This window comes from Giraffa tippelskirchi, chromosome 3, assembly GCF_054371585.1.
Source record: "Giraffa tippelskirchi isolate mGirTip1 chromosome 3, T2T-mGirTip1v1.2.pri, whole genome shotgun sequence".
NCBI classification, from domain to species: Eukaryota; Metazoa; Chordata; class Mammalia; order Artiodactyla; family Giraffidae; genus Giraffa; species Giraffa tippelskirchi.
The window spans coordinates 131,315,584-131,332,111 of NC_137277.1; the positions used below are offsets into that span (position 1 = coordinate 131,315,584).

A 16,528-nucleotide genomic window follows, 5' to 3' on the forward strand; every position below is an offset into this window, starting at 1 on the left:
GAAATAGGAGATTTGGAATTTATGAAAATTTAAAATGTGCATCAAAAGACAGTATCCTCAGATTTAAAACGCAACCCACAGAATGGGTGAAAATATTTGCATCACGTATCTGATAAGGGATTAACATCTAGAGTATATTGACAACTCCTAAAACTCAACGACACACACAAAACCCAACCCAATTCAAAAATGGACAAAGGTTTTTAATAGACACTTCTCCAAAGAAAACATACAGATGTCCAATGAGCATATGAAAAGGTGCTCAAAATCACTAATCACTAGGGAAAAGCATATTAAAACTACAAGATACCGCCACATACACATATTAGAATGACTACTATCAAAAAAACAGAAAATAACACACATTGATCAAGTTGTGAAGAAATTAGAACGCTTGAGCACTGTTGGCAGGAATGTAAAATGGTACAGCCTCTGTGGAAAACAGGATGCCAGATCCTCAAAAACTTAAAGAATGAGCCGAACATATTATGCAACAATTCTACTTCTGTGTATATACCCAGAAGAATTGAAAGCAGGGTCTTGAAGAGATATTTGTACACTCACATTCATAGTAGCAGGATCATAATAGCAAAAATGCAGAAGCAACGCAAGTGCTCATCAACAGGTGAATGGATAAGCAAAACCAGCCATACTCATATGGTGCAACATTATTTAGCCTTAAAAAGAAGGAAGTTCTGATTCCACTTACAGGAGATACTTAGTGGTCAAAATATAGAGACAGAATGTAGAATGGTGGATGCCAGAGAGCAGAGGGAAGGGGAATGGAAGTTATTGTCTGATGGATACAAGCTTCAGCTTTACAAGATGAAGAGTTATGGAGGTGGACAGTGGTGACGGTTGTACTACCACTACCATATGCTTTAAAATGGTCAAGATGGTAAATATCATGTGTACCTCACCACAGTGAAAAAAAAAGCAACCATTCAGATGCTGTTTTATCCATCATTCCCTGGGTGCTTATCCCTATATTCATATCCCGTTCATCCTCGAATCTAGTCCCAGTCACCCACCCCTTGCAGGCCTCTCAGACTTCACTGTGACTTTACAAATCTTGGTCCATCACCAGCAAATTCCCCACAACTTCACCTGTGCTTCAGGGTCCACAGTCCTCTTCTGCAAGTGGCCAGACAGTGAGTGTTTTAGGCTCTGGACAGACTGTCTCTGTCCTGGCTACTCCCCTCTGCCCTTGTAAGGGAAAGCAGCCACAGACAGCGCGTAAAGGAATGGCCTGGGCCCAGGCAGGCTGACCCCTAACCCTCACACAGAAGCTGGGAAAGTGAGCTGACAGGTGTGACGCCGCTCCGCGGACTGTACAGTGTGGATCATTTGGGAGGAGCTGGGGCAGAAGCCACGCCAGCACAGAGCGCTTCCCGATGGGAAAGGATGGGACCTGGCGGTAGGACGGGGCGTGGGCTCCGACAGAGGGTCCGCCAGAGGCCTCCTGACCCACGCCCTGACGCTGGTCTCTCCAGTGCTAAACAGGGACGGCCCAGACGGCCTTGGTGGAAAGAAACTCAGCCGGCGGCCAGAGCCGCCCTAGGTCGTTCACTGGTTGAGAAGACCCGGCTCGAGCTGAGAAGCCAGGGTCCCGCCCTGCGCTCCGCCCCCGAGTTTCCCGCCCCACGCTCCGCCCCCGAGTTTCCCGCCCCCTTTGTCTCTGCCCCCGGAGCCCCGCCCCCGAAGCCGGCTGGCGTGCATTGCTACTTCAGCCCCGCCCCTAGGGTCCCGCCCCTTTGTCTCCGCCCCCAGAGCCGGCCGGCGTGCTTTGCGCTTGGCCCCGCCCCGCCCACGTGCTCGGCGTACCTGGCTGCGGCGGCGGTGGCGGCGGCGGCGGTGGCGGCGGCGGCGGAGGAGGTGAGTGGGCGAAATGGGGCGGGCAGACAAGCGGATCCCAGCGGGCTCCCTTCGCGGTGTGTTCCAGCCGTGGGCGTAGCCAGGGGATCCCGCGTGGAGCAAGGGTCCCGCGGTCCTTCTTCGCCCAGCCGCCTGCGAGCTGCGCGGCACCCCCTCCCACGCCTCCCTGGGGCGCGCGGCCTTGGTGCTAGCGGTCCTGGGGGAGTTGGGACCTACGTTTGGACCCTTCCTGTCCTGGCTTTGGTTGCCTCGTTAGCGAAAAGGCACAGTGACGCGACTCTTAAGGAATACGCTGCCTTCTTGTTTGCAGCAATTTGTTTGCTAATTAAACAGTTTAGAGACAGGAAGACAGTAAGCTTCAGCCGAAGTTAAACAATTGTGAATTTTACTGAAATATTTTCGGATGAAATAATAGTATGGCCCTAATGTGTTTGGAAATAAACTAGCTGAGGGGATTATGCGTTTGAGTAGAGATGAAACAAAGTTAGCCATGACTTGACAGATTGAAGTTAGTTTACAATATACTATTTTTTCCACTTTCCTGCGTGTTTATAATTTATCATCAAAAACAATCTATGGTGAAAAATTTTTATGGTGGACACTTGTGTTCAGATACCGGGCCTGTATTTGTCTGCTAGAGCTGTAGTGACAAGAACTGCGTGGCAGAAATATGTTTTCTTGGAATTCTGGAGGCCTGAGGTCCAAGATCAAGGTGTTGGCAGGGCTGGTTTCCTCTGAGGCCTCTCCCACTGGCTTGTAGATGGCCACCTTCTGGCTTGCGTCCTCGTGGTCCTTCTGTGTCTGTGTCCTAATGTCCCACTCTGGATTGCATTAGGGGCTATCCTAATGACCTTGCTTTAACTTCATTACCTCTTTAAAGATCCTATCTCTAAATACAGTCACGTTCCTCCTCCTGGAGGTTAAGACTTCACCATATGAATTTGGAGGGACGTAGTTCTGCACATAGCTCTGCCACATTACTAGTTGAGGCCTATCTGTGCCTCAGTGTTCACCACTTTAAAATAGGGACATCATATAATAAGGTCACGGAGTTGTAAGGATTCAGTTGTTAAATAATATGTGTAAAGCTCTCGAAACTGTGTCGGGCATATAGTAAGGACAGAATAAGCTGAGATGTGTTTCATGTATAAATTAGTGCTCATATTCAGTATGGGATGAATAGTGGAGTGAGAGGTGGGTTGCTTGGGGCCGTGCCTAGCCATGGGAATCAAAGTTGTAATTACAGCCATTCCTCGGCTTCCCGAGACTCCTGGTGGGGCCGTCATGATCATCCCCCCCAGCTTCCTGGGTTGCCCAGTGACCAACACTGACAGGCCCGTGGTTGTCTACGGGCAGCGAGCAGACTGGCAGAGCTCAGCGAGCTCCCAGCTGAGAGATGCCCTGACCCCTGTTTCACGACACCCAGAAGTTCACCTTGGCCAAGGGGTGTCTGCTCCTTGCCAGACACTGATTGTTTCATGTGTGTTTATTGACTCAGCACAAACACCCTCCTGGTGGGCCATTGTCACGTGCGCATTTGGTAAGTGGTGACACAGAGACAGAGCTGGGGCTAGTTTTTGGCTACTGTGTGTATTGCATCAGTTAAAGAGGATGTGGCACGGGGGTGTTTGGTCTGCAGGCCAACCCCAGCAGTTGTTGGCTTACTTCTCTTTTTCTTGGCCCAGGTTACAGCAGTGGCAGCCCTCATGGCAGGTCCCCTGTGGCGGGCCACAGTGTTTGTACAGAGACACAGGACAGGCCTGTTGGTGGGCTCCTGTGCAGGCCTGTTTGGGGCTCAGATCTCGTACCACCTCTTCCCGGATCCTGTGGTCCAATGGCTGTACCAGTACTGGCCTCAGGGCCAGCCGGCACCTCTGTCCCCAGAACTGGAGAGGCTCTTCCAGGAGGTGCAGCAGGACATTGGCATCCCCTCAGGCCACCACTTCGAGGCCTTTACCACCTTCACCTTCCAGCCTGTGAGCGCCGGCTTCCCAAGACTCCCTGGTGGGGCCATCATGGGCATCCCCGCCAGCTTCCTGGGTGGACCAGTGACCAACACTGACCGGCCTGTGGTTGTCCACGGGCAGAGAGTGGACTGGCGGAGCCCAGCAGGCGCCCGGCTGAGAGATGCCCTGACCCTGTCTCACGACGCCCAGAAGTTTGCCTTGGCCAAGGAGGTGGTGTACCTGGAGAGTGGGGCAGCTGCCCTGCAGGCCCTGCCAGCCCCGGCCTGCCTGGCCAGCACCTGGGCGCTGGGCGTAGGGGCCAAGCATGCCTTGGGGCTCTACGGAGGCCCCATGAGCTTGCGGGCCGCCTTCAACTTGGTGGCAGCAGTGGCGGGCTTCGTGGCCTATGCCTTCTCCACGGACTCTCTCACTCATGCCCTGGAAGCCTGGCTGGACCGCCGCACGGCCTCCCTGTCTACAGCCTACGCCCGGGGCGGGGTGGAATTCTACGAGAAGGTTCTGTCAGGCAACCTAGCCCTTCGCAGTCTGCTGGGCCAGCAGGGGGAAAAACTCTACACACCCAGTGGGAACATCGTTCCCAGACACTGGTTCCGCATCAAACACCTGCCCTACACAGCCCGCCGGGACTTGGTGCTGCAGATGTGGAGGGCAGCGCTTGGCCCCGGCAGCTCCTGAGGGCCTCGTGGCCCGGACGGTTCCAACTCAGGCAGGTGCCACTCGCCGTGGACTCGGGCAAGCCCACAGCTCAGTGTCAGCAGACTTGCAGGCTTTGGGGTTTAACAGCCCAGTTCCTACCCCAGCGCACCACCCATGACCTAAGTCACCTCGGACACGTCCCTTTATGAATGTGAGCCTTGGTTCCTCTGCTGTAAAACGGGGCTGATGTAAACTCCCTGGCAGGCCTGTGGGGTTGTGTGAGGTCATTACAGGAGGGCCTGGGCGCCAGCGCCTAAATAAATGGAAGGCTGTCTTCCTTGCTGTTTGATTACAGGGGGGCTAAAGGGGCCAGACTGCATCTCACCATCAGAGGTGTTTGCAGGATGCAGCCACTTTTTTATGGTGAGGAATCACTGCATAGTTTGGTGGTCAAATCCCAATCTCCTCCTCCTATAGTAGAGGTTAAAGGTTCTGAGAGGCCAAGATAAGAAGCCCGTATGGGCCCAAGAGCTGGGAGACAGAGCTCCCCGTGGGGCTTTAAGGGAGGCGTATCCAGTGCAGATGGCAGCTCAGAGAGGGCTGGGTGCCCAACAGCCCTGCAAGGCCCCAGGAGAGCCCCTGGGCCTGAAGGAGAGAAGGTATTGCTGGAACCTGGCAGGACCTCCTGCTAGGAATTCTGGCCGAGGGAGAGGAAGGAGCAGGCTTGCAAAGCTGAGGCCCTGCAGTCAGGTCATAGCAGGTGAGTGCTTGGAGAGGAAAGGGAGGGTAGGGACCATGAAGGGAGATGGGAATGGGGCCAAGGGGCGGTGAGGAGAGCAGAGGGGTGCCACTGGGCAATGGGCCAGGCCTGGTGTCCCACTCGGGACCAGGGGAAGCTGCAGCCTTGCCTGGCTTGTTTCCCTCTAGTCCTCAGGTAGATAGACCCCCCACTTTTGGTGCTTGGACAGGGGACCCCAGCAGGGAAGGTGAGGAGAGTTGTGATGAGTAAGCCAGATTCCCTTGGTCATTCCTGTATTCTTTTAGTTTAGTTTTGTTTTAATTTATTTTATTGAAGTATAGTTGATTTACAATGTTGTATTATTTTCTGCTGTACAGCAAAGTGACTCAGTTACACAAATAGATACATATGTATCTTTTTCATATTCTTTTCCATTATGGTTTATTACAGGATATTGAATATAGTGTCCTGTGTTATACAATAGGACCTTGTTTGTGTATTCTCTGTGTACTAGTTTGCATCTGCTAATCTCAAACTCCCACTCCATCCATGTCCCACCCCCTCCCCCTTGGCAACTACAAGTCTGTACTCGATGTCTGATGAGTCTGTTTCTGTTTTGTAGATAACTTCATGTGCGTCATATCTTAGATTCCACATATAAGTGATGATATCATTTGCTGTTTGTCTTTCTGGCTTCATTTACTTTGATAATCTCTAGTTGCATCCATGTTGCTGCAAATAGCATTATTTCATCCTTTTTTATGGCTGAGAAATATTCTACTGTATATATGTACCACCTCTTTTATCCATTCATCTCTCTTTAAACAAGTCTTTATTCAGTTTAAAGTCTTTATTAAGTTCATTATAACATTGACTCTGTTTTGGTTTCCCAGCCACAAGGCTGGGAAAGTCTTTAAAGTCTTTATTCAGTTCATTATAACATTGACTCTGTTTTGGTTTCCCAGCCACAAGGCATGTGGGATCCCAACTCCCCAACCTGGGATCAAACCCTCACCATCCCCGCACCAGAAGGTGAAGTCCAACCACTGAACGCCCCATACAGTTTTTCATGGTAGCTGCACCTACAGTGTAGAAGGGTTCCCTTTGCTCCACATCCTCTCTGGCATTTGTTACTTGTACTTTTTAATGATGGCCATTCTGACTGGTGTGATATTGTAGTGCTGATTCACATTTGTCTAATAATTAGTGATGTTGAGCATCTTTTCAGGCCATTCATGTATCTTTTTTTTTTTTTTTAATCTGACAGCACCAGATCTTAGTTGCACATGCAGGATCTAGTTCCCTGACCAGGAATTGAACCCAGACCCCCTGCATTGGGAGCGTGGAGTCTTAGCCACTGGACCACCAGAGAAGTCCCCATATATTCCTTTTGTTGGTGATTATGTTTTCCCTGGAAGAGGTGAAGAATTCAGGCCTGGTGTCAGTGTAACTCAGGGCAGAGGGTATAATTAGGCCCCACACAGGAGGGACACAAAACCAGCCCAGGAGGCCCACTCAGGAGTGGCTGGTGTCCCTGCCAGAAGATCATGGATGGAGTGAGCAGGCAGGGCTGGCCTGTCTTCCTGCTGGGTCCTTGATGGTGGGTGAGCTGGGCTCAGCGCTCTGGCCCCAGTCTGGGCAATCCTGGGAATCTCTGCCCTGGGGCCCAGCAGACAGGGTTCTGAGGGCAAAGCAGTGCCTCTCCCAGGTCTCTGGGCAGCATTGGACACAGGCTTGACCAGGCAGACAGATGGTCCTGCACTCCCCCCCCGCAACTGCTTTTAGTGCTGCAAGAGCTGAGAGAAGGCCAGGCATTCCTGCTACTCCAACTGTGTGGGAGGGGAGGAGAGCCCCTGTGCCAATGGGGACAGGGAGGTGACCTCCTGAGACACTGCTTACTTGGCTCCTTCTAGTCCAAATCGCAAACTTTGTCTCCACTCAAGGGCTGTTCTCAGGCCCCACATGCTGCCCATGGCCCACTCCAAGCCTGGGCTGACTTGTGAGCCCCTGCTTCCTGCATCCTGCATATCCTTGCCGTCTGCTACCATCCAGACCTCTCCTGCTGCAGTACTGGCAGGCACACGGCAGCTCTGGCTGAGAACGTGCCTGGGACTGAGCCGTCCTCCCCATCACCCCTTCCTCCTGCCTTGTGGCTAAACCAGGGCCCAGCCTGGTGATCTCCCTGCCCAGCAACTCCAGCTCCATCCCACCCTCCCCAGGTGGCTCCAGCCCTGGCCTCCCCAGATGGTTCCTCACATGGGCTTCCTTGCCATTCTCCCGACCTCTCCCAGCTCTCAGAGTGCAGGTCTGACAGGGTTCTCTTCTGCTTAAAACCCTTTGCAGGTGTTCCTGTGGTGGTGGTCAGTTGCTCAGTTGTGTCCAGCTCTTTACGACCCCATGGGCTGTAGCCTTCTAGGCTCCTCTGTCCATGGGATTTTTTTCAGGCAAGAATACTGGAATAGGTTGCTATTGCCTTCTCCAGGGGATCTTCCCGACCCAGGGATGGAACCTGTGTCTCCTGGATCTCCTGCATTGGCAGGTGGATTCTTTACCATTAGCGCCATCTGGGAAGACCCTTTGTACCTTAGTACTCTTCCTAGCCTTTGCTGCCAACTGTGATTAAGTAATTAAGTGACTGTGCCTGAGCATCTCCTCTGCTGAAATGTACTGTCTGCACAGGCAAGGTTGTGTGTCCCATTTACAACTCTTGACTGAGGCTCTCCACATTTGGGAATAAATGAACAAGGCTCTGAAGCTCCCACAGACACAGGCTTGGCTCCTTAGGGTCTCTGAGTAGTTACGGTATGGCTTACTGGGTGCCCTGGGCACGGCCATTGTGAATCATACGTGACCCTGTCCTTCCTTCCCAACTTGGGGCTTTCCAAGGGCATGGCCTGGCCCTGATTGCTGACTTGATGGGGAAACCAGGATGCTGTGCATCACTTCACTTCCTATAGGGCACAGATTACTTCTCAGGGCTCCAGGGACCCCCTTCTCAGAGGCTTCAGGGGAAGCTGACTCCAAATTCTGTGATATTTTGTGCCCCTAAGAGCAGTTCAGGGGTTGATCCCAAAAAGATTAAAACCATGCTATGTGGTGTCTATAGCCTTTCTCCCCCTGTCACTTAGAGGTGACTTTCCAGCCTCACCTCTTTTATCAGGAAATAAAAGGTCACTGAGCTGAGGCTTTTGGAACTTCTGGAACTTCCAGGGGAGACCTTCCAGCTAACTGAAAGGAAAGGGTCCACCCTGTCTGTAATGTTTAGTGCTGCAGTGGGGATAGGGAGGAGGGGTGGGGTGTTATGGAGCCTTAGGAGGCCCCAGCTGAGGACCAGGGGACCTTAGGAGGTAGAGAACAAAGAGGGGGCAGCAATTCCTTGGTGGCTCAGACGATAGACTCTCCTTGCAATGCGGGAGACCCTGGTTCGATCCCTGGGTTGGGGAGATCCCCTACAGAAGGCAATGGCAACCCATTCTAGTATTCTTGTCTGGAGAATCCCATGGACAGAGGAGCCTGGAGGGCCACAGTCCATGGGGTCGCAAAGAGTTGGACATGAATGAGTAACACTTTCACTTTCTTTCCTACCACTTTGTCAGAGTGACCTTGAACAAGTGACTTCACACTTGTGATCCTGAGTTTCCTATCTGTAAAATGGGGATATTAATATGCATCGTACAGTATTGTCCTGACAGTGAAAGTAAAATTTGCAAAATGTGAATCAGTTTGTAGTAAGTTTTAAGAGAAGATTGGTTCCTAAATGTTAGGGGTACAGGTAGTAGGGTGTTCAGGTCTTAGAGTTGCTGTTCAAATACCAGAAGTTTCTTGAGGCTGGAACCCCTTCAGAGACAGTGCCTCACACAGGGCTCCACTCACAGCTCTCAGAGCCCCGATGGGGGCATGTCCTTACATGGCTCTCACTTGACACCTTTTGGGAAATTAATTGGCAGCAGCTGAAAGCAAAGGATCCATGTGGCCCTGGGGGAAACACCACACTAGAGAAGAAGTCATTAAAATAGGAGATGGTCTTTTACCCCTGCTTACAGTTCAGTTCAGTTCAGTTCAGTCGCTCAGTCGAGTCCGACTCTATGCGACCCCATGAACCGCAGCATGCCAGGCCTCCCTGTCCATCACCAACTCCCTGAGTCCACCCAAACCCATGTCCATCGAGTCGATGATCCCATCCAGCCATCTCATCCTCTGTCATCCCCTTCTCCTCCTGCCCTCAATCTTTCCCAGCATCAGGGTCTTTTCCAATGAGTCAGCTCTTCGCATCAGGTGGCCAAAGTATTGGAGTTTCAGCTTCAACATCAGTCCTTCCAATGAACACCCAGGACTGATCTCCTTTAGGATGGACTGGTTGGATCTCCTTGCAGTCCAAGGGACTCTCAAGAGCCTTCTCCAAGACCACAGTTCAAAAGCATCAATTCTTCTGTGCTCAGCTTTCTTTATACTCCAACTCTCACATCCACACATGACCACTGGGAAAACCATAGCCTTGACCTTTGTTGGCAAAGTAATGTCTCTGCTTTTTAATATGCTCTCTAGGTTGGTCATAACTTTCCTTCCAATGAGTAAGCGTCTTTTAATTTCATGGCTGCAGTCACCATCTGCAGTGATTTTGGAGCCCAGAAAAATAAAGTCAGTCACTGTTTCCACTGTTTCGCCATCTATCTGCCATGAAGTGATGGGACCGGATGCCATGATCTTAGTTTTCTGAATGTTGAGCTTTAAGCCAACTTTTTCACTCTCCACTTTCACTTTCATCAAGAAGCTCTTTAGTTCTTCACTTTCTGCCATAAGGGTGATGTCATCTGCATATCTGAGGTTATTGATATTTCTCCCGGCAGTCTTGATTACAGCTTGTGCTTCATCCAGCCCAGCGTTTCTCATGATGTGCTCTGCATATAAGTTAAATAAGCAGGGTGACAATATACAGCCTTGACGTACTCCTTTTCCTATTTAGAACCAGTCTGTTGTTCCATGTCCAGTTCTAACTGTTGCTTCTAATTTCTAAATCCTAGAACATTCTGGGTGGTTGAGGTTGTGGTGAAGTTGAAGCCATGTGTCCTCTTGGTGACCCTCTGGAGCAGCCTCCAGGATGGCCCCAGTGATCCCTGCTCCTGGTGTTTTTGGCCTGTGTCATCGTCTCCCCTTACTTCTCTTGGTTCAACACGACAGAATAAGGCAATTGTGATTATTGCAAAAGACTGTGACTTCTGTCTTACCAGCAGTCTGTTATCTTCTCAGATGCATGCTTCGATGAAGCATCCTACCTTGTTGGAGAGGCCCACATGGCAGGGAACTAAGTGCAGCCTCTGACTCACAGCCAGCTGAGCACCAAGGCCCTCAGCCCCACAGCCCGCAAGGAACTGAGTCTTGACAGCACATGTGAACTTGGAAGATAATCCCTCCCCAGTCAGGTCTCAGAGGAGACTCCAGCCTCAGCCGACACCTTCACTGCAGCCTGAGACACCCTGAAGCAGAGGACACAGCTAAACCATGCCTGGATCACCAACCCACAGACACAGTGAGACAGTAATTGTAGGTTATTTTAAGCCACTTCATTTTATAATTTTTATGCAGCAATAGATAACATATACATAATGTAACTAACATAATATTTTTAGAAAGCAATGGAGCAAAATTTGACACAATCACAAAACTATATCTTTTGATCCAGTAACTTCAAACCTAGACGTTTATCCTAGAGCTATAATCCAGCAGAAATTAAGTCTTATATGTCCAAAGATATACATGCAAGCAATACCTATAATACAGAAGAAAATAAGGATAATGGAAATACTGGAAAACAGTGAGGAAATTTTGGTACATCCATTTGTTGAATATTTTTCAGTTACTGAAAAGATAATTATGAAAGCTATGGTAGAAACAAGAGGAAATATTCTAAATATCAAATATTTTAAAACATATGAAGTATAATATGCATGAAAATTGCAATAATGTAGTTATGGTAAGACCTGGAAGGAAATTTGCAAAATTTCTGAAATTCAAAATTCCATTACAGAAAATAATTCTATAATGGTGAAATTTTGAGTGACTTTATTCATTCAGTATATATAAGGACTTACCACTATATATATATATATATATATATATTAATATGGATGTGTATGCAGTCTCACTCAGAGGGGTCCATGGGCCCACCCCCCTCTCCCTGCATCAAGGTGACAGATCCTGGCATCCCTGCTTTTGGCCTGTATCCTTGGGGCGTGGCCTACCTTCTGCCTGTCAGTTACTGTGGCAGCCATGATGCTCAGATCTGCTATGGAAGCAAAACTGACTGACAGTCCCAGCTGTTGTTTGTCTAGATCCACCACCATGCTTTCACTGAAGCCAGGCCTCTTGTAGGCTCCCTTCAGGAAGGGATTGATCATCATGCAGTACTCACACAGGCCCATTCTAGTGAACTGTGGGACTCCTCCAGTCAAGGACTGGCTCAAGGATGCCCCAGAAGCCTGGGCAGATCTATCTTAGGACAGCTCTGAGGCCTGAGATGCCAAAGAATGCTCAAACTACCGCACAATTGCACTCATTTCACACACTAGTAAAGTAATCCTAAAAAATCTCCAAGCTAGGCTTTAGTACATGAACCATGAACTTCCAGATGTTCAAGCTGGATTTAGAAAAGGCAGAGGAACCAGAGATCAAATTGCCAACATCCATTGGATCTTCCAAAAAGCATGAGAGTTCCAGAAAAACATCTGCTTTATTGACTATGCCAAAACCTTTGACTGTGTGGATCACAATAAACTGTGGAAAATTCTTAAAGAGATGGGAATACCAACCACCTGACCTGCCTCTTGGGAAATCTGTATGCAGGTCAGGAAGCAACAGTTAGAACTGGACATGGAACAACAGACTGGTTCCAAATAGGAAAAGGAGTACGTCAAGGATGTATATTGTGACCCTGCTTATTTAACTTACATGCAGAGCACATCATGAGAAACGCTGGGCTGGATGAAGCACAAGCTGGAATCAAGATTGCTGGAAGAAATATCAATAAACTCAGATATGCAGATGACAGCATACTTATGGCAGAAAGTGAAGAAGAACTAAAGAGCCTATGATGAAAGAGGAGCATGAAAAGTTGGCTTAAAGCTCAACATTCAGAAAACAAAGATCATGGCATCTGGTCCCATCACTTCATGGCAAATAGATGGGGAAACAGTGGAAACAGTGGCTGACTTTATTTTTCTGGGCTCCAAAATCACTGCAGATGGTGATTGCAGCCATGAAATTAAAAGACGCTTGCTCCTTGGAAGAAAAGCTATGACCAGCCTAGACAGCATATTAAAAAGCAGAGACATTACTTTGACAACAAAGGTCCATCTACTCAAAGTTATGGTTTTTCCAGTAGTCATGTATGGATGTGAGAGTTGGAGTATAAAGAAAGCTGAGCACAGAAGAATTGATGCTTTTGAACTGTGGTGTTGGAGAAGACTCTTGAGAGTCCCTTGGACTGCAAGGAGATCCAACCAGTCAATCCTAAAGGAAATCAGTCTTGAATATTCATTGGAAGGACTGATGCTGAAGCTGAAACTTCAGTACTTTGGCCACCTGATGCAAAGAGCTCATTTGAAAAGACCCTGATACTGGGAAAGATTGAAGGTGAGAGGAGAAGGGGATGACAGAGGATGAGATGGTTGGATGGCATCACCGACTCAATGGACATGAGTTTGAGTAAACTCTGGGAGTTGGTGATGGACAGGGAGGCCTGGTGTGTTGCAGTCCATGGGGTCGCAGAAGTCAGACACCACTGAGCGGCTGAACTGAACTGAGATCTGAGATCCTTCTACCCAGACCTCCTTCCTTCCCTACCTCCTTCACACATGTTAGACCTACCTTACCTTGTGGTTTGAAGGCTCTCCCTAAGTTCTTCTGTTCCGGCCCCCTTTGACCTCACAGGCATGTCCTTTAGCACACCTCTTACTCAAGTAATCCTGTCTATTTCCAGAGCATCTTAACTAAGTTACCCCTCCCTCACTAAGGTGCTGTGTGAGGCCTTGGGGACACGCCCTGCCCTCATCGTGTTCAAGATCTGCAGAAATAAACCTGCAGTGACAACAGGGTGACATCAGTGCAGTGAGGGTGTGAGGGCCAGATCAGTTTGGAACCACAGGGGAGGGAGCCTAACTCAGCCTGGGCTGGGAAGTGGCCAGAGAGACCTTCTCAAAGACAGGCTCCTGGTGCTGAAACACTCAATGTGAGTCAAAAGAACCTAATCCTGATAATATCAAATACTTACATAAACACTGATGTGCCAAACCCTTTACATATGTTAATTCACATAATCCCACCAACAGTCCTGTTGTCCCCATTTTACAGATGGTGAGATCCAGGCATAGAGAGATGAAGTGGTTTCCACCAGCCAATGCGAGACCTGGTGTCTGAACACAGGCGGTCTGGCCCTAGAGTTTGTGCTCTTAGCCACTGGACCCTGTTAGCCAGATGAAACAGGCTGTGGGTCTAGCTTATACAAAAGCCAGAAACGGGACAATTTGTGTGGTTTTTGTGTCAGTCACGGCCCATCTGGGAGTCTGAAACCACACTGATTTAACAGGGATTTAACAGGGAAAGTTTAACATGAAGAACTGTTATTCTATAAGGAATTATTACAGTCATAATGGGTTTGGCGTGATGAGGGAATTGCTTGTAGGAAGTCAGGAGAACTCTGATAATACTTGAAGGCAGCTATGAGGAGCAGCCACCACCCCTGCCCAAGTGAGACCTGGTCTCGCTGCAGAAGGTGTCAGCACAGCTCCCTGGTGCAGAGAAGTGGCTCCATTAGGTGCCACATGGCAGAACTGCCTGGAAATCCACCCTCTGGGGTAACAGGGAAGCCATGCATGTTAGGTTCCCCACCTCAAAATTTGATGCACACCCACCTGAGGAGATGCTGAGAAAGTGATCCATGAGCAGGGGCCTCCCTGGCAGCCTCTGTGACAAAACAACCAGAGGGAAGGTGAGTTGCAGAAGCCCAACACCAGGGGCTCACCCTGGAGGAGCCCGTCTCAGAGAACCTGTCCCGCAAAAGCCTCTCCTCCAGTGTCCTTCCAGAGCCTCAGCCAACAAAATTTGACATTGTGATGGCTGCAGAGAAGTGTTGCCAGGGTCATGTCCATTCTCTCAGAACAGTGTCTGATTGTGCCACCTTGGAAAGGCAGTTTTGTTGTTATTAGTGATGGTGGTGGTGGTGGTGGTGGTGTGATGGTGATATTGATGGTGATATTGGTGGTGATGGTGATGGTAATGGTGATGATGGTGATTATGATGGCGATGATAGCAATGGTGGTGGTGATGATAATGATGGTGATTGAAGCCTATCGATTCACTGGGAACTTGAGAGTTCCCAGATTGGGACAGAATGAGTACGAAGAACTGAAACATGATCTTTAAAGCACCCACAGATTGTTCAGAGCAAAAGCCAATGGGGTAAGTAGCTCCACCCACAGGCTTGATCTTGCCAACTCCTTCCTCAGCTATGCCCCTCCCTCTACCCCCTGCTCCTCACACCCCTGACTCAGCCACACTGAACTCCAACAGGCTGGGGAACACAAGTTTATCTTTTGCAGCGCCTGGAGCCACCTGGACTCCAGACTGTCCTGGTTCTGGGCTTCTTCCAGTCCCAGCCTCCTAGAGCCTTTGTTCTGCAGAAGGCCTTGCTCCCTGCTGCAAGTCAGAGGTAAACTGCATCAGTGGATTAGACTCATACCATCACCCACCTCCATGTACCTGTCCTCAACCTGCTGCAGTGGTGGAAGGCGCTCAGCTGGTGTCAGAACCCACATTGAGGGAGCGCTAGGGCCGGGCATCCGTACACAGAAGCGATGTTATTACTTTACAGTCAGACCCTCTGTATTGATAGACTTTACTGCTGTCCCCAAACAAGACCTGCCAAGTCTCATACCTTGGCACTGAGCCACTGACCACTTAATTCAACGGCCATGATTATGCTTTCTCTGTGTGTGTGTTAGTCGCTGGTTGTGTCTGACTCTTTGCGACCCCATGGACTGCAGCCCACCAGGCTCCTCTGTCCATAAGATTCTCCAGGCATGAATACTAGAGTGGGTTGCCATTTCCTTCTCCAGGGCATCTTCTCGACCCTGGGAGCCAACCCAGGTCTCCTGCATTGCAGGTGGATTCTTCACCACTGAACCACCAGGGAAGTCATGCTTGCTCTCATACAGCACAATTCTGTGGACACTGGTGCTCTCTGACTCAGTTTTCCAAGGACTAAAATCAGTATCAGCGGTGAGTTTTCCCTAACATTATCCTGAGCCTCTTCCTGAAAGACGCAAATGAAAAGATGCAAATCCTGAGCGTTTTCCTCGATAGAGGGACTCCCTCAGTTTCCTGGGTCGCTGAGCTTCTGTGCCCTAGCTGGTCCCCTTCAGAACTAAACACGCTGATTGGAGGTCCCTTCTGGTTCCCACTGCTTGTGTGCAGCCCTGCGGCCTGAAGTCTTTATGTCTTTGTGGATGTGCTGAGGGAAGAAAAAAATGGGAATCAGGGTCCTGGGAGACTGAGGTCCACTGGGGGCCCTCAGCCAGGGGCTGACTCTGCAGGCAAACTTTGGCCTCAGAACCAGACTGGATCCTGGTTGTGCAGCTTACCACCCCAGGCACAGGACTCACCTTGTCTGTACTTCAGCTTCCTGTCTGTAAATGACAGTGCCTATCTCCTGGAGGTGATTTAAAGGGTTAATAAGTTGGTATTTGTAAAGCACTTAGAACAGTATTAAAGCCTGTGGAAGTCGATAACCTGTATTCACTGAAGCGTGGTTGTGGGGCGGTGACGCTGTGCAGACACCTCTCAGGCGGTTGTGATGGAAATTGGAACTGCTGTACTGCCCCATGCAGACTCCTCCCGCCCCGCCCCATTCCTGCATCTGACTCCTCCTCCAGCCTGGGGCCTCCGTAGGTGCAGCCGCAGGGCCATCCCCACCCTCTTATTCCCAGGACCTGATGCTGTTGGGGTTCAGGAAGTGTTGACTGAATCCATGAAGTCGTGATGTGAGAGGCCTGTGACATGTGGGCAACCCCAGAGGTGCTGGCCTGTGAAGGTTGGCTCAGCTAGTATTTCTCAGTGATGCATGGGGGAGAGGCTGCTGTGGCAAGGCCTCTGAACCCCAGTCTTGTCCCCTCTGGATAAGATACCTCAAAAGGGGCCCCCAGCATCTCTGATATTGCTTCCAGCAGCAACTGGAGGCCATCTGGGCAGCAGTCCACAGGTCTGGACCAGCCTACTGGCACACTGGCTGTCCCTGGGGAGGAAGGGTGTCCCAGCCTTG

General features: G+C 49.9%; 2 protein-coding genes across 4 annotated transcripts in view; both read left to right on the plus strand.

The window, feature by feature from the left end:
* Positions 1-1,820: 1,820 nt before the first annotated feature.
* On the plus strand, positions 1,821-4,812 carry TMEM177 (transmembrane protein 177). Its single transcript, XM_081575979.1, has 2 exons — positions 1,821-1,875; positions 3,561-4,812. Exon 2 carries the CDS (start codon positions 3,582-3,584, stop codon positions 4,515-4,517), a length of 936 nt encoding a protein of 311 aa, XP_081432105.1. The 5' UTR covers positions 1,821-1,875; positions 3,561-3,581; the 3' UTR covers positions 4,518-4,812.
* The window catches only part of PTPN4 (protein tyrosine phosphatase non-receptor type 4), a 272,678-nt gene continuing 257,970 nt past the window's right edge, over positions 1,821-16,528 (plus strand). For all 3 annotated transcript variants that reach the window (XM_081575953.1, XM_081575955.1, XM_081575954.1), the window contains exon 1: positions 1,821-1,875. The gene's annotated coding sequence lies outside the window, so the exon portion shown is untranslated. The remainder of the gene's footprint in view (positions 1,876-16,528) is intronic.